The sequence below is a fragment of the Myxine glutinosa genome, chromosome 12 (genome assembly GCF_964187855.1).
Source record: "Myxine glutinosa chromosome 12, kmMyxGlut1.1, whole genome shotgun sequence".
NCBI classification, from domain to species: domain Eukaryota; kingdom Metazoa; phylum Chordata; class Myxini; order Myxiniformes; family Myxinidae; genus Myxine; species Myxine glutinosa.
In genome coordinates, this window is record NC_136272.1 from 112,774,689 (window position 1) to 112,795,859 (window position 21,171).

Here is a 21,171-nt window from a genome sequence, read left to right on the forward strand (position 1 = left end):
TCATTATAAGAGGTATAATCTTATCATTAGCTTTTTCCTATTTACCGACACTATATGTAAGCCGATCTGTATGAAAACACGACGAAAACATCTTTAAAGTTCAAATCTCAAAAAAAAAAACAATAAAGTATCCCTCATGCTCAAGACACGCCCATTTCTCCACCCTCCAACTATTCTTCTTCCTCTCCAGCGCACCGTTTGCTATAAAGTTGCGATTCGTTTGAAGCTTTTCCTTGTGGATCCTTTGTTTGCCTCCATCGGTCACTCCGGGCACATAACTCGGTCTGTAAGTAGGTCTACTCACACTCACTCTCTGTCGGTCGTTCCTGGAAACGTAAACATGTCCGCGCCGAAAACGTGCTCGGATTTCGGAGCGACCCAAGACCCCATCGCTCCAATGGAAACTCCGCCAAAGGAAACGATTTTCGCCCTCAGACACGTCGGGCACTCTTCGCTGGACCCGCGCGCCGCATCCGCCGCGGTCTTGCCCTGGATCTTGGCGGACGTGCGGCGACGCTGCGAGAGCGACCGCCACCACCCCCACGGAGGGGACTCGGGCTCCGGCCCGGGCCGCCCGGTGTCCTTGCGCATGGCCGACTCGGTGGCGCGCTGCGTGCCCGCCGGGAAGGGCGCTTCGGGCTCGGTGTTTCTGTTCGAACATCGCGCCGTGGATTTCTGCAGCTTCGCCAAGGCGCGTCGGGACCCGCGCTGTTTCGCGTGTCTGGTGCGTCTCCAACCCGAGAATGCCGAGTCGGAGCTCGCGTGTCACGTGTTTCGTGGAGAGACGACGGAGCAGGTGTGCTATGCAGGTGGTGGCTCGAGGCTTGTGGCAGGGGGATAATTTATTGCATTCAAACAAGATTTATTGTATTCATAACAAAACGGGTGACTCGGTGAGTGTGCGCAGGTAACCTATAAATGAACACTTTTCGAAAGGGTTCTCCATGACACGTTGGTGTATGAATGTTGGGGATGCGGATACTGTATTGTAGTCTACATTGTCTACTAGCAACGGTACCCGCCCTGCGGGCGGGGCTTCAATTGGGAGGCCCAAATGAAAAGGAAAAATATCAGAAATTGAAGGCTTTTTTTATTTTAAACGATTTATATAAACGTCCGTTAAATCATATCACACGCAAATCATCAAAATCGAAACGGTATTTGTACAATTTCAATAAAAGCCACGTCACTGTTCATATCGGTAAATATTATTCCATCGTGTTTGGAAAAACTGGAAAATTGGAAAAACAATATAGCCTATTTTACTCCCAGGGGTCCCAGAATTACCCACCCAAAATATCGTTGCGATCGGTTCAGCCGTTTTTGCGGTACCTGGGAACGGACGGACAGACGGACAGACATTTGGTGAATTATAGTAAGACTAGCGGGGTCACCCGTGGGAATCCCACGGGCATGGATGTGTGTGACATTTCGACATATTGAGTTATATGCTGCACATTCATTTTTACAAAATGGTTACTGGCAAGTCATCAGATCCAGAAATGGTGTGATGAACACAATTTATTTATTTCACATAATATGTGACCCCTCACTCCTCTCCACCTGACACTCTCCTGCCTCCACCTGACACTCTCCTGTCTCCACCTGACACTCTCCTCTCTCCACCCAGCACTCCTCTCCTCTCCAAACCCTCACATCCCTCTCCTTTCCAATCCCTCACCTCTCCAATCCCTCACACTCCTCTCCTCTCCAATCCTTCACACGCCTCTCCAATCGCTCCTCACACTCCTCTCCAATCGCGCCTCACACTCCTCTCCAATCGCGCCTCACACTCCTCTCCAATCGTGCCTCACACTCCTCTCCAATCGTGCCTCACACTCCCCTCCAATCACTCCTCTCCAATCGTGCCTCACACTCCTCTCCAATCGCGCCTCACACTCCTCTCCAATCATGCCTCACACTCCTCTCCAATCGCGCCTCACACTCCTCTCCAATCGCGCCTCACTCGCCTCTCCAATCGGCTTTCCCCGTCTCGTTTCTCTCCTTTTTCTCCCGTCTCGTTCTTTTTCTTGCTCCAAATCGGCCCGTCGGAATCGGAAATCGGCCCGTCTTGCTTTTGTGCTTGTGCGTAAATAAATTGTGTTCATGACACCATTTCTGGTGTTGGGCTAGCGGCTAGGGTGCCGGCTTAGGATCCTGGGTTCGAATCTCGGTCGATCGCCGAATTAATGCCAGGGGGGTTGACTCAGCCTGTCATCCTTCCGAGGTCGGCTAATTGAGTACCAGTTCACTGGTAATTCCCTGTTTGTCGTTGAAGGCGGCAAAAAGGGTTGGCGTCAGGAAGGGCATCCGGCCGTAAAACATTGCTTCAAAAAGGGGACAAAAAAACAACAACTACCACGGTCCCCGAAAAGGCAAACCCCCGCTTTGCGGGGAAAAATGGCCTCTAAACGGTGGTTTTTACACCATTTCTGGATCTGATGACTTGCCAGTAACCATTTTGTAAAAAGAATGTGCAGCATCTAACTCAATATGTCGAAATGTCACACACATCCATGCCCGAGGGATTCCCACGGGTGACCCCGCAAGTTTGCATTGACGTTCGTCGATGGACTCGTTCTCCCGTCTCATTCGTTTTCTGGCTGCATCCTGTTCAAGTCTGCATTGACGTTCGACGACGGACTCGTTCGCCCTTCTCATTCGTTTTCTTGCTGCATCCTGTTCAGGGCTGCGTTCTTCATCCATTTTGGAAATGGAAGTTTCCACGCACCGCATGAATTGTCACGATCCTCAATAGGAAGTGTCTCATAATTATCAAATGACAAATAGCAAGTAAATTACATTGTGAAAATTTAATATTTCAAATAGACCTATTTAAAGTGTATGCGCAAATAACTAATAAATAAAAAAACGAAGAAATATGTCTCGGTAATTTCCTGAACTCGGTAATTTCTCGGTAATTTTACTTCCGGCTAAAAATGTTGAATGAAATAAAAACGAAGAAATATATGTCGTTTTGTGACGACTGTCATCAAAGGTAAACGGTGAATTCACTCGGTTTATTCGGTTCGGCTCGGTTTAAAGAAAAAGCGATAATGTCGAAATGTTGACGTCTGTGTCATGTTGGGCGGTGTATGATACTTGTTGGCTGTTGGGCGGTGATATGGTGTATTTTTAAAAATATATCTCTGCGTTTTCCCGCGTTGCTGACACCGAGTCTAAAACCATGATGGTGAGTTATATTGGAGATAAAGGCGTGAGAGAGACTCAATGGCCTTGAAGTTACAGGCATTTGAGAATTCATTTCGTTCTATAAACGGCAACTTTCATCGGATTTTCTTCTCGTTTTTTTTCAACCGAGTCTAAAACTATGTTAGCGACTGTGAAAAATGAAATGATATATCGAATTTAAAATAGATATCGACACATTGCCGTCGGTGTCATGTTGGGCGGTGTATGATACACCATGACGCGATTTTAAAAAATATATCTCTGCATTTTCCCGCGTGTGTGGAATGTTTGTGGAAAATTAAAGATTTCAAATAAACCTATTTAAAGTGTATGCGCACATAACTAATAAAAAAAACGAAGAAATATCTCGGTAATTTCCTGAAACATATTTTACTTCCGGCTAATATGTTGAATGAAATAAAAACGAAGAAATATATGTCGGCATCATTGTTGACGTTTTTGTGACGACTATCATCAAACGAAATAGTAATATATCATAACGGAAAAGCAAAAGCGAATTTTTAATATATATCGACACATTGCCGGCGGTGTCATGTTGGGCGGTGTATGATACACCATGACGCGATTTTAAAAAATATATCTCTGCATTTTCCCGCGTGTGTGGATTGTTCTCAATTATTGCTGACACCGAGTCTAAAAGTAAAACCATCGATAAAAATGAAATCATATGGTGAGTTAGATTGGAGATAAAGGCGTGAGAGAGACTCAATGGCCTTGAAGTTACAGGCCTTTGAGAATAAATATTCATAAATAAATATTCATAAATAAACGGCAACTTTCATCGGATTTTCTTCCCGTTTTTTTTCAACCGAGTCAAAAACTATGTTAGCGACTGTGAAAAATGAAATGATTTATCGAATTTGATTTGAAATAAAACTGGGGGAGAGCAAGACACCACGGGCCTACAAAACAGGACTCAAAGCTATGCGAGTTAATAAAATGGTGGATATTTGTTTATAGCCACTCCCAGAATGGGTGGAGCTATGGGTGGAGCTACTCTGCAAACCGAGTAAGCCACACCCCGGACAGACACCCAACAGATAGACAGACAGACAGACAGACAGAATCATCTACGGCTATTATAATATAGATAAATGAATGGGTTGGTTTAAGGGGGAAAACTTTCTTTATGGACCAAAAAAAAATCAAAATCAATAACTGACATTCAACAACATGTCATCCATTGAGGAAACCTTCATGTCATGCTTGTAATGTCATACCTTCATTTCATGCTTCATGTCAAGGAAAACCTTCGTGTCATGCTTCATGTCAAAGGAAACCTTCAAGTCATGCTTCATGTAATGCTTCACGTCAAAGGAAACCTTTATGTCATGCTTGTAATGTTATATCTTCATTTCATGCTTCATGTCAAGGAAAACCTTCGTGTCATAGGAAACATTCATGTCATGCTTCATGCCAAAGGAAACCTTCACGTCATGCTTCCTGTCAAAGGAAACCTTCACGTCATGCTTCATGCCAAAGGAAACCTTCATGTCATGCTTCCTGTCAAAGGAAACCTTCATGTCATGCTTCATGTCAAAGGAAACCTTCATGTCATGCTTCATGTCAAAGGAAACCTTCATGTCACGCTTCATGTCAAAGGAAACCTTTATGTCATGCTTCATGTCAAAGGAAACCTTCATGTAATGCTTCACGTCAAAGGAAACCTTTATGTCATGCTTGTAATGTTATATCTTCATTTCATGCTTCATGTCAAGGAAAACCTTCGTGTCATAGGAAACATTCATGTCATGCTTCATGCCAAAGGAAACCTTCACGTCATGCTTCCTGTCAAAGGAAACCTTCATGTCATTCTTCATGCCAATTTAACCTTCACGTCATGCTTCATGCCAAAGGAAACCTTCATGTCATGCTTCCTGTCAAAGGAAACCTTCATGTCATGCTTCATGTCAAAGGAAACCTTCATGTCATGCTTCATGTCAAAGGAAACCTTCATGTCATGCTTCATGTCAAAGGAAACCTTCATGTCAAAGGAAACCTTAATGTCATGCTTCATGTCAAAGGAAACCTTCATGTCATGCTTCATGTCAAAGGAAACCTTCATGTCATGCTTCATGTCAAAAGAAACCTTCATGTCATGCTTGTAATGCCATATCTTCATTTCATGCTTCATGTCAAAGAAAACCTTAATGTCATAGGAAACATTCATGTCATGCTTCATGCCAAAGGAAACCTTTGTGTCATGCTTCCTGTCAAAGGAAACCTTCATGTCATGCTTCATGTCAAAGGAAATCTTCATGTCATGCTTCATGTCAAAGGAAATCTTCATGTCATGCTTCATGTCAAAGGAAACCTTCATGTCATGCTTCATGCCAATTTAACCTTCACGTCATGCTTCATGCCAAAGGAAACCTTCATGTCATGCTTCCTGTCAAAGGAAACCTTCATGTCATGCTTCATGTCAAAGGAAACCTTCATGTCATGCTTCATGTCAAAGGAAACCTTCATGTCATGCTTCATGTCAAAGGAAACCTTCATGTCATGCTTCATGTCAAAGGAAACCTTCATGTCATGCTTGTAATGCCATATCTTCATTTCATGCTTCATGTCAAAGAAAACATTCATGTCATAGGAAACATTCATGTCATGCTTCATGCCAAAGGAAACCTTCACGTCATGCTTCATGCCAAAGGAAACCTTCACGTCATGCTTCATGTCAAAGGAAACCTTTGTGTCATGCTTCCTGTCAAAGGAAACCTTCATGTCATGCTTCATGTCAAAGGAAATCTTCATGTCATGCTTCATGTCAAAGGAAACCTTCATGTCAAAGGAAACCTTCATGTCATGCTTCATGTCAAAGGAAACCTTTGTGTCATGCTTCCTGTCAAAGGAAACCTTCATGTCATGCATTGAGGAAACCTACGTCTGAGTCCGTCCACAACTTTTTGAGATATCCTGATCACAGACAGACAGATGGGTGAGAACATAACCTCCTCCTCCTTAGATGGCGGAGGTATTGATAGGTTCGTTTGTCGACCCGACTTTTGTCATTACAAGCAAGTTGTTACAGCAAAAAAAACACCCCGTGAAGTTGTGGCATCTTAAAGATGAACAAACAAAGTAGAATTGGGAAAAAGTCGGTAAGGTGACAGTTCAGGAGATGCATTCACAAGTTTGTAAGTTCCATGTTGGTTTTTAAATGTGTTTCTGCATTCTGTTTTAACGGGGTGGCTTGGTGGTCGAATGGATAACACCTTGTTGCATTACCCTCACCGGTGTAGGCTAAATTCCCATTCCTGCACAAGGTGAAAATCTCCACACCCTGCAAAGTTTTAGGTGGCAGAGGAGGGGGACCAGTCCATCATGGGTTCTCTGTCTTGGAAACATTGTTGTTCAGCTTGATGCCGTGGAAACCAAGGCCTTCAAGATCATTGGAATCTCCTGCGATGAGGCTGAGTCTATGGGCCTATTACTTCACCATCGTGGACAGGTCTCTGTCTTCACCTGTCTCCTTTCTGATCTTACATCGTCTACTCTCTGCCTGCTTTTTCCACCCCCCCCCCCCCCGCCATCCCCCCCACCTAGGTTTCTGCAGGGTGTACATGGTCCACCATATTACCTAAATCCAGGATCACAGGCACCTCCACTCATTTGGTCTTCTTTTTTCCCACCTGTGGAACCAACTTCCACATCCTTTTCAATCTCATTCTTCCCTCCAGGTCTTCAAGGCAGCTGTTCAACACCATCTCCATTTGTCCTCATCCAAAACCATGATCTTTCTACCCCAGTTAGCCCCCATATCCCCCAACCCATCCATCCCAATCCCTCCTCCATCCAAATTTCCACTTGACCCTCCTGAGTTTCCTTCTGTATCCATCTTGTCCACCCACCCCATGCTTGCTCTCCTGCCCCACATTCCTCCCCACACCCATCATTTTGAATATACTAACCAGAATCCAGAATTGTTAAAGAAAGCTACCTTTAGAAACCATTCTGGGTTTGTTTTGTTGGTTGAAAGTTGTTTTTTTGCATTTGCTGTCGGATTATTTGGCGGCTTTCTCCGTGCGCACACTCGTCTAAGTTGTCTAGCCTGGGTTTGAATCCCGACCCCGCTATAAATTATCACTCTGGTGTTTCACAGGCATGGCGAGGCATCGATGTGTGTGCCATCCCTCAGATGAACGTTAAGTGGGTATCCCATCTGCCAGAGGGTTGCCAACATGAGGGTTGCCTTTGCAAAGAGTAGGCGAGCCGTCGCCAGAACCATGGCCCGATTCCAAATTCCTACCCTAACCTTCGACGAACATCAGGCTTAGCCAGCCGTTTCGTGAAAGACTTGGGCCAAGCTTCTCCCGGCCAACCACACAAGAACGTGGGAATAATTGTGGCCGTTAAAGAAGCCGTAGGATTATTTGGAATCTGACGCTGCACTTAAATCTAGCAACAGCAACTGTGTGGATTATTAGCTGGCTGTTCTTATTTATTAGACGCTGCTCTTATTATTAGGGGCTGCTCTTATTATTAGGCGCTGTTCTTATTATTTGGCGCTGCTCTTATTATTAGGCGCTGCTCTTATTATTTGGCGCTGCTCTTATTATTTGGCGCTGCTCTTATTTTATTATTGGGCGCTGCTCTTATTATTAGGCGCTGCTCTTATTATTAGGCGCTGCTCTTATTATTAGGCGCTGCTCTTATTATTTGGCGCTGCTCTTATTATTTGGCGCTGCTCTTATTATTTGGCGCTGCTCTTATTATTGGGCGCTGCTCTTATTATTGGGCGCTGCTCTTATTATTGGGCGCTGCTCTTATTATTGGGCGCTGCTGTTATTATTGGGCGCTGCTCTTGTTATTGGGCGCTGCTCTTGTTATTGGGCGCTGCTCTTGTTATTGGGCGCTGCTCTTGTTATTGGGCGCTGCTCTTGTTATTGGGCGCTGCTCTTGTTATTGGGCGCTGCTCTTGTTATTGGGCGCTGCTCTTGTTATTGGGCGCTGCTCTTGTTATTGGGCGCTGCTCTTGTTATTGGGCGCTGCTCTTGTTATTGGGCGCTGCTCTTGTTATTGGGCGCTGCTCTTGTTATTGGGCGCTGCTCTTGTTATTGGGCGCTGCTCTTGTTATTGGGCGCTGCTCTTGTTATTGGGCGCTGCTCTTGTTATTGGGCGCTGCTCTTGTTATTTGGCGCTGCTCTTGTTATTTGGCGCTGCTCTTGTTATTTGGCGCTGCTCTTGTTATTTGGCGCTGCTCTTATTATTAGGCGCTGCTCTTATTATTAGGCGCTGCTCTTATTATTTGGCGCTGCTCTTATTATTTGGCGCTGCTCTTATTGTTGGGCGCTGCTCTGATTGTTGGGCGCTGCTGTTATTATTGGGCGCTGCTCTTGTTATTGGGCGCTGCTCTTGTTATTGGGCGCTGCTCTTGTTATTGGGCGCTGCTCTTGTTATTGGGCGCTGCTCTTGTTATTTGGCGCTGCTCTTGTTATTTGGCGCTGCTCTTGTTATTTGGCGCTGCTCTTGTTATTTGGCGCTGCTCTTGTTATTTGGCGCTGCTCTTGTTATTTGGCGCTGCTCTTGTTATTTGGCGCTGCTCTTGTTATTTGGCGCTGCTCTTGTTATTGGGCGCTGCTCTTGTTATTGGGCGCTGCTCTTGTTATTGGGCGCTGCTCTTATTATTAGGCGCTGCTCTTATTATTAGGCGCTGCTCTTATTATTAGGCGCTGCTCTTATTATTAGGCGCTGCTCTTATTACGGCGATAGCTCGCGACACCATTTGATCTTCAACATCCGCCAACTAATGCTAACAAATGGGAGATCCAGTTTAACATTCATCTGAGGGTCGGTACACAAATTGATGTCACCCCTGTCTGCGAGACACCAGGATGACAGTTTATTGTCTGGAAGAGATTAAAACCCAGACTAGACAGCTCAGAGGCAAGTTTGCATACCTCTAGGGCTGAGGCTCTCCTGCCACCTGCTACATCTTTGTAACCTATGTCCCCAAAACTAGGGCACTTGATACATCACCGTGGGATATCGAACCTCGATGTGTTCTCTGAAGGTAATGACGTGGATATTGTAAACCTCGTGAGTGTTTGAGCAAATTATTTATAAGGGGTTTAAACAGGGTCAAAGGGTATAATGGTACTCGCACATTATGGAATTATATAGTAGAAAAGATTATTGGGAGATACCAGTGCTCTTCCCATGGATATTAAGGATGCTAGGAGACAAATTACAAGTCAGCAGGACATGGAATTCAAATGTGGTGTAACTGCACACCGGGAAGAGGATTTCCAGCAGCAAGAGTGACCGCGACCGCGTCCGACCTGATTTAATTGTATTTGGTGCAAAATACGAAGGCCTTCGTCATGAATGCACCGATTGACATTTGCTCGGTTGTACGTGGCATACTTTGGCTTGGAATGCCATCTTGAAGCTGCCCTATCTTCGGTAAACTCCTAGAACGGCTGACAGTGTATTGGGTGGACCATCTATGGTATGTCTGAAGGTCAGTGGCTGAAGAAGAAGGTTGTTTGACTTGTGTAAAGTGCTGACTAAGGAAGTGTTCTATTTGGGCAGCTGAAAGGTTGCCGAGGACTAGTAAAGTACTTTTATCAGTTGTCGAAGCCACCTTTATTTATTAGACGTGGCCCAAATTGTGGTGTCCATTTCCACAATCGAACTCTGAGTCTGGGAGATTGGTGGCTGGACCCTGCCCTCCCTCCCCCCTCCACCCTGGCTGTTTTTTTGTTTTTGTTTTTGTATACAAGATCGAGGCTCGTGTAGGAGCTAACATCAATCACAAAAAAAAAAAAAAAAAACGGACACACAAAACACAAAAAAGGGAGCGGGAGACAAGATGGGGAGAGAGAGGGAAGCACACAAGTACAACAGCAGAGAATAAGGACAACTGAATATCTGTGGGATGGAGGGGGCTTGGGGGGAGGGAGGGGGCTTGGGGGGAGGAGGCAGGGGAAGGCGGGGGGGTGGGGGGGTGGGAAAGTTAAACTGAGCGAGTTGAGTTGTAACACTTGTACCAATGACTTTAAAATGGTACGCGTTGCTTCCTTGCTTGATGCTCAGAATGTAAAAAGGATAGGACACGGATAAACAACCATAAGTTGGCAACCATTGCACATGCTTGATGGGCCGAATGGCCTAAACACGTTATTATTAGTATCATCATAACTGTACACTATGCAGTGGGACTCAAAAGGTCCACTTCACTCATTTTTTGACGATCGGGCCAGATCCGACTGGCACAAGCGTGTCGTTCCTAAACACCAAACACATCAGTGGGTAACCTGGCCCGTGAGGAATGTGACACATTAGTGCATGTACCTGCATATCCACGAGCATGTCTTGTGGCAACATTGAAGGTTTGCCTTTCCTTCTGTCTGGACCCGCTCAATCGTCCCATTAGCCGTGGTTCCTCAACTCTTCCTTTCATTGCTGGTTTTCTTCAAAGCATTAACTCTTCCCTCTTTCTTGTCTGTTGTCCCATTTGATTTGCACCAATGTTCTAAAATTAATGAATCTTGTTGATGGGGATTCATAACTTTTAAATTGCTTTGCGCTGCATAACTCAAATTTCTAGGTGGAAAAATGGATCCAATTTAGTAGGTTTTATTAGGGTAGCAGCCAGAATATAGTATTTGATTTGATGTTTATACTATAGTACAGGTTTTTGTACACCGCACCTTTCCTATGCCATCTCCAGGCATTGCAAATCGTCACTGCCGGGCACCGAAGGGGGCTCGGCAGTGACGCACGCTGAAAGGGAGTACTCAGTTTTCACTCTGGTTGTTTGTTTGTTTTCTTTCTTTCTTTCTTGTTTGTTTGTTACTTACCGGAAAATATTCCGGCAAGTATGTTGATCTGTTCGTTTGTTACTTGCCGGAAAGAATTCCTTGCAATGACGGTTACTTGCCGGATGACGTCATCGGTCACGTGGTTCGGCCGCCATCTTGGAAAAACCGAAAAACTGCACCTCTATATCTCTAAAAGTACTGAACAGAAAAAATTGAGACATGGCTCATTGTAAAGAACTCTCCATGGGGAATAAAATATGTTAATGATGACGTCATTGGTCATGTGGTTCGGCCGCCATCTTGGAAAAACCGAAAAACTTTGCACCTCCATATCTCCGAAAGTGCTGAATAGAAAAAATTGAGACATGGCTCATTGTAAAGAACTCTCCATGGGGAATAAAATATGTTAATGATGACGTCATCGGTCACGTGGTTCGGCCGCTATATTTGTCCTAAAAGCCGATAAAAAAGTAAAGTCCGGCAAGTCCTCGGTCTCTGACCGATTTTTCATTTGTTTGTTTGTTTGTCCGGGCGATATCTCAGCCATCCTTTGAGCTAGGAAGCTGAAATTTCGGCACAATAGTGAGCAAGTCCTTTGTAAAAAAAAAAGGTATTTTTTGTTTTTTGATTAATCAATTAATTGAGGAGTTCTTTAATTATTAGCGATTAATTAAGAACTTATTTAATTAATCAAATTTCCTTTCTCTTCTGACCATTAACTCAGGCACCTTTTGAGTGAGGAAGCTGATATTTGGGTTATGCCAATGACCAGGTGATTTGGCTGCAAAGGCTATTTTTGATTTATTAATTCATCAATTAATCGATTAATTATTTAATTATTCGATTAATGACTAAAAAATTTTTTTTTTTTTAGTTACAGATTCTGATGAAATGGTGGTGGTTTTTGTGTTCTGTGACCGAATTGATTAATAATTTAATTTTTTCATGATTATTATTTATTTATTTTCATTATTAATCATTTATTTATTTTCTTTCTCATTTGGCCAATATCACAGGCACCTTTTGAGTTGGGAAGCTAATATTTGGACATGACAGTGACCAAGTGATGTGGCTATCAAGGATATTTTTGATTTATTGATTAATCATTTTATTGATTAATTATTTATTGATTAATCGATTAATTATTTATTGATTAATCAATTAATTATTTAATTTTTTATTAATGACTTATTTAATTAAATTTCTAAAAGATACATCTTCGGATGGAGCACTGGTGGTTTAGTTATGCTATTAGCAAATTGATTAAGAAAATATTTTGTGATAATCTTTTATTGATTTTAATTATACAATTAATCAATCAATTAGTGTGCACCTCTCCCTCCCAATGCAGCCTCTATGAGCTGCACTGCGGTATTGCCGGGCGCCAAGGGCGCCCCAGCAATGCCGCGCTTTAGGATATTTAATTATTTGGCATGGGGGCGGTGTACTTTGAATGTATGTGTACTTGTTTGTTTATTTGTTTTCTTGGTTGTCCGGGCGATATCTCAGCCATCCTTTGAGCTAGGAAGCTGAAATTTCGGCACAGTAGTGAGCAAGTACTTTGTCAAAAACGATATTTTTTGTTTTTTGATTAATCAATTAATTGATGAGTTATTTAATTATTAGGGATTAATTAAGTACTTGTACATTTCCTTTCTCTTCTGGGCATTATCTCTGGCACATTTTGTGTTAGAAAGATGATATTTGGACAGGCCAATGACCAAGTGATTTGGCTGTAAAATATATTTTTGATTTATTGATGAATCAATTAATCAATTCATTGATTAATTATTCGATTAATGACTAAAAATAATTTTTCTTTTAAGTTACAAGTTCTGATGAAATGGTGGTGGTTTCGGTGTTCTATTCGCGAATTGATTAATTATTTCATTTTGTTATGATTATTATTTATTTATTTTCATTATTAATTATTTATTTTATTTCTCATCTGGGCAATATCTCAGGCACCTTTTGAGCTAGGAAGCTGATATTTGGACATGACAATGACCAAGTGATCTGGCTGTAAAGGGTATTTGTGATTTATTGATTAATTAATTAATCGATTAATTATTGAATTATTCGATGAATGACTTAATTAACTTTTTTTTTTAAAGTTACAGATTCGGATGAATGGTGGTGGTTTATGTATTCTATTAGCCAATTGATTAACTATTTAATTTTTTAATGATTATTATTTCATTTTTTGCATTATTAATCATTTATTTATTTTCTCTCATCTGGGCAATATCTCAGCCATCCTTTGAGCTAGGAAGCTGAAATTTCAGCACAATAGTGAGGAAGTACTTTGTCAAAAACAGTATATTTTGTTTTTTGATGAATCAATTAATCGATTCACTATTTATTGATTAATCAATTAATTATTTAATTTTTATGAATTACTTATTTAATTAAATTTCTAAAAGTTACATCTTCGGATGAAGCACTGGTGGTTTAGTTATGTTATTAGCCAATTGATTAAGAAAATATTTTATGACAATCTTTTATTGATTTTAATGATGCAACTAATCAATCAAATATTGTGCACCTCTCCCTCCAAATACAGTCTCGATGAGCTGCACAGCAGAACACTTAATTGATTAGTTTATTTAATTATTAGCGATTAATTAAGTACTTATACATTTCCTTTCTCTTCTGGCATTATCTCAGGCACATTTTGAGTTAGGAAGCTGATATTTGGACATGACAATGACCAAGCGATTTGGCTGTAAAGGGTATTTTTGATTTATTGATTAATCAATTAATTGATTAGTTATTTAATTATTAGTGATTAATTAAGTACTTATACATTTCCTTTCTCTTCTGGGCATTATCTCAGGCACCTTTTGAGTTAGGAAACTGATATTTGGACATGCCAATGATCAACTGATTTGGCTGTAAAGGCTATTTTTGATTTATGGATGAATCAATAAATCGATTAATTATTTAATTAATGACTAATTTAATTAAATTTCTAAAAGTTATATCTTCGGATGAAGCACTAGTGGTTTAGTTATGCTATTAGCCAATTGATTCAGAAAATATTTTATGACAATCTTTTATTGATTTTAATTATGCAACTAATCAATCAAATATTGTGCACCTCTCCCTCCAAATACAGTCTCTATGAGCTGCACGGTGGTATTGCCGGGCACCGGAGGCGCCCCGGCAATGCCACGCTGGAGGATATTTAATTATTTGGCATGGGGGCGATGTACTTTAAATGTATCTGTACTTGTTTTTTTGTTTTTTTTGTATACAAGATCAAGGCTCGTGTAAGAGCTAACATTTACCACATAAAAACAAACTGACACGTAAAACATATGATAAAGGGAGCATAAGACAAGATGGGGAGAGAGAGGGAAGCACAAGTACAACAGTAGAGAACAGGGACATCGGGAGATCTGTGGGAGGGAGCGGGCTTGGGGGGAGCGGGCATGGGAACGGGGCTGAGGTGTGGGGGGTGGGAGAGGTATAAAACACATGGACACTGCTAGGATTTTCAGGAAAGAAATAGGTATTTCAAAAAAGTGGATCTGGGGTGAATTAATGGGGGTAGACAAGATCAAGGTTTTGGATGGGGGAAGATAAGAGATGATGGTGAACAGCTATTTTAAAGACCTGGAGGGAGGAGTGGGATTGAAGAGAGTGAGAGAGTTTGTTCCAGAGGCGGGAGAAAAGAGGAATGAAAGAGTGAAGGTGAATAGAGAGTCTTGATTTTGGCAATTTCACCATAAGAGGGTTGCTGGCAGATATTGTGCGACCTGCGGGAATATTTGTGGGACAGAGCACAGACAGAGCTGGGGGAGCTAGGCCGGAGAGGAGTCGGTAGAGGACAGAAAGACCACCAAACCTGCCTGCGGTGAGGAAGTGAAAGGCCCTCGCAGTTAGCTTCATCACAGGAGATTCCAATGATTCTGAAAGTATTCCATTGAGCTGCTGATGAAAGCCTTGTATGTGGCGAGGAGCTCATGTGTGCCAAGGAAGTACTTCGCACGACGGAGGATGTGCAGTCGGCGACTGGCCTTGGAGGCCAGCATGGAAATGTGGTTTTCCCAGGAAAGATCATGGCAGATAGTGAGAAGCTCGAGTGACAGAACTTTTTGGAGAGGATCGTTTAGACAGTAGATGGGAGGGTTGTCCAGATGGTCTTTTCAGAGACACATAGTGAGAGTGTGAGATTTGTCAGGATTGAAAGACATGTTCCACTTGTTTGACCAGTCTGTGATTTTGTCCAGGTCTGCAGAGAGTGAGGAGGTTGCAGACTGCCGCTCTGAGGGATGAGGTACGGAGCGGCAGAGAGTGAAGTCATCAGCAAAGAGATAGAGAGGCTTTTCCAAAGAGTCGGAGAGATCATTGATGAAGACCAGAAAAAGCACAGGGCCCAGAACACTGCCTTGGGGAACTCCAGCCTGAACAGGAAGGGGAGATGAGAGAAAACCATTCAGGGCCACACATTGACTACGACCAGAGAGGAAGTCCGCAAGCCATGCATGGAGATTTCCACGGATACCATAGGAGGAGAGTTTGGTGAGCAGGGCGGGGTGCCAGACCATATTGAAGGCACGTGATATGTCAAGGAAGAGAGCTCTGATTTCCTGTTCGACATTCAGGACCTCCATCCATTGTTGAGACAGCAGAAGCAGCATGTCCAGAGTAGAGTGACCTGGTCTGAAACCAAATTGATGATCAGAGATCAAGCCAATGGAGAAGAGGAAGGATTTGATATCCGAAGCAATGATATTCCATGACTTTGCTGATAATTGCGAGCAGGCTGATTGGTCTGTAGTTGCAAGGATCTGTTTTTGCACCTTTTTTGTGTAAAGCAGTGATGTTAGCTGATTTCCAAGCTGATGGAAGATGACCTTGAGCAAAAGAGAGGGTGAAGAGAACAGAGAGAGGGAGTGAAAGAGCGGCAGAGCAGGATTTTAGGACCCGTGGGCTGATGCCGTCTGGTCCAGTTGCAGAATCAGAGTCGAGGATTGACAGAAACTTCTCCACCTTGTCAGGAAAGAAGGACACAGAGTCCAGGAGCAGCTGGGTACGGTGGGTACAGAGAGGGATGGGTTTGGGACACAAGATTTAGAGGCAAACACAGAGTTGAGGCATTCAGCTTTTTCACGTGCGGAGTCAGCTGTGTAGCCGTTTGAGGTAAGGGAGGGAATTGAGGGGGGAACAAACACCAGAAACAGATTTGACCAGATGCCACCAGGATTTGGAAGAGGGAGACAGGTTTGAGAGTTCAGTCTCGAGAGTAAAGAGAAATTGTTTCCTGGCTCTCCTGAGTATTATACTTCCGCCACTTTTGGACGTTTATTTGTTTTTAAATTCATTACCTCCGCCACCATAGGTGGATTTGGATGAAACCTGGTGGACCGGTTAGGTGTCTGACAAGGACGATTCGATTAGATTTTCGTGAAGATTTGAATATGGATTCAAATGAGAATGAAAAATGAAATGAGAATTATTTAATATTTAAAAAATTATTTCATTGTATTGAAATATTAAAATGATGACATCATCAGTCACGTGGTTTTGCAGCAGTATTGGATTGAAAATAAAAACCTAAATCGTCTCCAGAATGGCTTGCTCTCTCTGCAAAACTTAATTTGCATGATCTACTAGCCTTGGGGAATATAGGGTGTAAATTTAAACCTCATAGGTCACATGGTCTGGCTAAAATGATATATGGCATGTTATTTCAAAAGGTTGTGGACGAGTTACGACTAAACTTGGTGGATGAGTTGGGTCGATGACAAGAACAAGGCGATTAGATTTTGGTTCAGGTTACCGGGTCCGGCCTATGGGTGAGATGAAAAACGTAAACTGTTCAGCCTGGCGGAGGTATGCGCTCTACCGAGTTCCATTATCGTTTTGATCCTGCATTCGCATCCCATGTACTATGATTGAATCGGTTCTTAGTTTTAATGTTCATTACCATATTGATAAGCCCATTTATTGTTGTTTCGACTTTAGAATACTGTTATACAATATGATAATCATATACAGTCGGACATCGACATTGGTGGTCCCAACATTCGCGGACCCAGTGTATTCGCGGTTCATAACATGTGACCTGCTTCTACATTTTCGCTTCGTGTATTCGTGGTAAAAAGAATTTTTTATTTTTTTTTACACATCAGGACTGGTCTCCTATATCCACCACCATTGATATCGATTCAGCCTGGGAATTCTTCCATAGAAACCTGCTCTCTCATGTACTGATTCATCACATTTTCTCAATTATTTTACCCATCTTCCCGCTGTTGGTACTCTGAATACTGTTGTGACGCAGTTGCTTTAAAACTTGCATTCTCCTCCTGGAAGAAAAATCCAACTGAAGACAACCTCCAATCATTCCACAAAGCAAAAAGTGTGTATTATCTGGACAACCAGAAAAAAACAACTGTCCAATCTCAAGAATGAGCTTTCAAATTTGTCTACCTCCTCTAAAACCTTGTGGCGCCTTGTCAAGACATCCACAGTCTGCCCTCTCCGTGCTTTGTCCCCTTCAGGTATGGATGCACGTGGTTCAGAAGCAACCTTCTCTGATATTGCTCCTTCTGCTCTTTCAGTCATCCAATTCTTCCAAGCAACTCTTGAATGCACACTTTCTTCCCATAACCCCTTCCTGGTTAAGCTTCTAAAATCCAGGCTGACTGCACACCTCAACGCCTTTGTTTCTCATTTCAACCATCTATGGAACTACCATCCAAATGCCACCTTTCCTTTCCCACTCTTCCATCCAGGGATTCAAGCAGGCAGTGCACCACTCACTACATGATGATCCATGATCTTTATTACTCACATGAACCTTCCTAAACCAACCCTCTTACTTCCTCTTTCAGCGTTTCCTTTCACTTACTTCCTCTTTATTGCTCTTCTTTTTCTGTTTGTTTATTCCATTGCTGGCCTTGCCCAATTGTTTCCCAGCTTGCCCATTCACCTAAATCGCTGTGGCATCTTGACAATGCAGACAAGGCACCGTGGCCTGGGTGTGATGAACTGGACTACCACGCACTCTTTGGTGGGAAATCCTCATCAAGGAATTTGCCCTTTCCTTTACAAACCACAATGTTTCAACTACAACACATGTTGAAGTTTGCAATACCTTAATACGTGGCCATGACACCATCAGTAATGACTCGTCGTTTTATTGCCTTGATGACGAGTATGGCGTACCTTCACAATCGACATTGGTTATACGCACAGTGACCACACCACAGATTTTGTACCACGTATACATCATTTTGTTCTGAAGCTGTTTCCATTTGGATATACGAGTGGAATCAATTGCTGTGCGGGAGCGCATTTGCTCTTATGTTAAACGTAACCGCAAAAACGTTAATCCCTGTTAATCCTCGAGCCACTGCTTGTTGGCCACAATCTTATGGCACAACAAGCGGTGTTTAGCTTTTGGAACCTGCAGTGCAGTTTATAATCCAGAGGAGTTGATTGTCTACCCACAGTTGGGCTTTGGCAACAAGAAGGAATGTTTGTGGTTTTCCAGCTCCCTGAGCAAAGGGTGGAGATGTCAGAATTGTTTTGAAAATATTTTATGAAATAATTTTGCTGATGTGTTGCTTGGAATGAAAGGTTACATTGAAGCGAAAGGCCATGTTTGGTTGCCCTTTAGTTATTTGTCTAATTTAGAGATGAAGTACCACAACACCGTGGTAGTTACTCATACGTGGTACAACATTTGTATTTGTCATTTTAACCTTAATCCTTTGAAGTTTGGTTATTTGTTTATGAGCACATGACATAGCTATGTAAAGGCAGGGCCAAGAGGAGGAGCAGGACTTAATTGTCCAGAATTCTTGCATACAGAGGTATGTCTACTGTGGCTGAAGTAACAATAGTACACATTTAATCCCATACTAACAAGGTGACTCGCTGATACTAAGCGCAACTTCAGGGTGCTGACGCTAGTTCGCCAACTCTTCGGGGAGAACACTGTGGGATCTTTAACGGACACCAACTAATACTAGCAGACAGGAGACCCAGTTTAATGTCCATCGTAGGGATGGCAGACATTGACGCCTCACCCTGCCTGCGAAACACCAGGGTGGTAATATATAGCTGGTTCGGGATTCAAACCCATGGTAGACTGCTTAAAGGTGAATGAGCGTATGTCTATCCTGCCAGCTCTGCGGTCATTGTAGAGAATGACAGTGTTTAATAAATAATGAGATCTTGTTTCTGGTGTTCCAGGTGGAGGAAATCATTGGAGCGATCCGTCGCGCTTCCCGCATTGCACGAGCGACCTTGCCACTGCAGCAGGCCATCGGTATGAATGACCAGGTGTTCTATGATGCCCACAGGTTTGAAGTGCTGTACTGGGGAAAGATCAGTTCCTTGACCAGGCGCAACCACCCGCAGCTGGTGGATCAATGCATCAATTGCTTTCATAGACCTGACATCGCACTCCCAGCTCAGAATAGCGGTGTAAACAAGGATCAAGAATCGAACCCGGGGATGCTTCCGGGAGATGTCGAAAAGTGTAAAGAGGATGAAGAGCAAGGTGAGAAAGTGGATGGACAAAGCACAATTCATTGTGCTGATAAAAGTAACCCGAAAGGGCTGGAAGAAAGAGCAACACACAGAGGACATATCAATGGTCATGACGAGGGTGTGAAGAGCATGGGCAACAACATTAAAGGGTGTAGCACGAGCGATAAAAGCATTGCAATGGAGCAGCAAGGACTGGTGTTCGAAACAGCCCAACAAGATGCAACCAGTCACCCTTCTGGTTGTAATGGAGGTGAAAAAGCTGCAAACCCCTCGGTGGAGCAGGTCTTCAGGTTGAAGAGCAGCCTCTGGGGCAAGGTCGTATCCCAGTCTTTGGACGATGGTAGAATTCCGCAGTACGAGCATATCCGTAAACGGCACGCCAGCGTCCCGTGCCTCATAGAACCCAGCATGGATTTGCGGAGGCGAGCAATGCTCTTGCAGGTTTGTCTCACACCTACTTGTCTTTCTTTTTGTTGTTGTCTAATCCATTGTGATTTAATCTGGAATGCTTCTCTCCTGAGCTGTGTTTGTTAGAAGATGTGGAGCAGAAAGGCAAAACTTGTGGGAAGTAGCTCTCCTTATTAGCTACAGTTTGCTGCACGTAGTCATTAAGGCCAAAGCATGCATACTATAAACGCCTGGTGCTCGGCAATCGTAATACCACAAGATCCTTTTGTTGTGTTTTGGACTGTTGGCGTTTCCTTCTTCTTCTCCCCCTGTCCTTTGTTCTCTCTCACTCGTTTCCTTCCCATATTCGGTATTCCTTCCAGGTTAATCATTCTCAATGTTCACTCATAAAGAGAGCAATGCTTTGACTTCGATGCTCCGTTTGTTTCAGGTTGGTCGCAATGAAGTGAACCTTATCAGTCCGCACTCAAAAATGGTCGTTCTACAGAAAAAATTCAAGGACATTTCTTCCTGCTCTCAGGTATGACCACATGACTGTTTTGCATTCCTTCCCTCCCATTCATGTACCGTGTTCAATATGGAGGGTCGGCTCGACCGAAACAGGTTGTTTGGTAAGCGCTAGTATTGGACAACCTGGTGTTGGCCTAATGGTTAGGGCAGCGGGCTTGGGATCCTAAGGTCCTGAGTTCGAATCCTGCTCAGCTGTTGAATTGATACCAGATGGGGTTGACTCAGCCTGTCATCCTTCCGAGGTTGGCGAAATGAGTACCCTCAAGGAGGTTGGTGGCAGGATTTGCACTCAGGCCACCGTAAAAACACCCCATTCTGTAGCACACACCGTGGTGTGTGACGGGATGGTGCTGAGGAGTCGTCCAAGGATGCAGCGACATACTGATCCAGCGTACACTCCTATATATATATATATATATATATATATATATATATATATATATATATATATATATATATATATATATATATATATATACATACATACATACATACAGTCGTGGCCAACAATATTGGCACCCTTGCACTTTTTTCAAATAACTCACAATTTTCTCGAAAACAAGTTGAAATTGACAAAAGTATTTGGTCTCCACAATTCTTTATTTCACTGTAAATATTACAGAACCTTTTTTTTTGATTCACAACTTAATATATCCTTATAAATCAGAAAATAAAAAGAAATGGCATTGGCAAAATTATTCACACCCTCGATTTAATATGTGGTCGCACATTTGCCTTTGGACAAAATGACTGCAGTAAAGCA

General features: G+C 42.8%; 1 protein-coding gene across 2 annotated transcripts in view; it reads left to right on the forward strand.

The window, feature by feature from the left end:
- The first annotated feature begins 202 nt into the window (after positions 1-202).
- The window catches only part of TBC1D4 (TBC1 domain family member 4), a 61,999-nt gene continuing 41,030 nt past the window's right edge, over positions 203-21,171 (forward strand). For both annotated transcript variants that reach the window (XM_068132382.2, XM_068132384.2), the window contains exons 1-3: positions 203-796; positions 19,191-19,931; positions 20,329-20,418. In XM_068132382.2, coding sequence (XP_067988483.1) covers positions 341-796; positions 19,191-19,931; positions 20,329-20,418 — 1,287 coding nt within the window. In that variant the 5' untranslated portion in view covers positions 203-340. The remainder of the gene's footprint in view (positions 797-19,190; positions 19,932-20,328; positions 20,419-21,171) is intronic.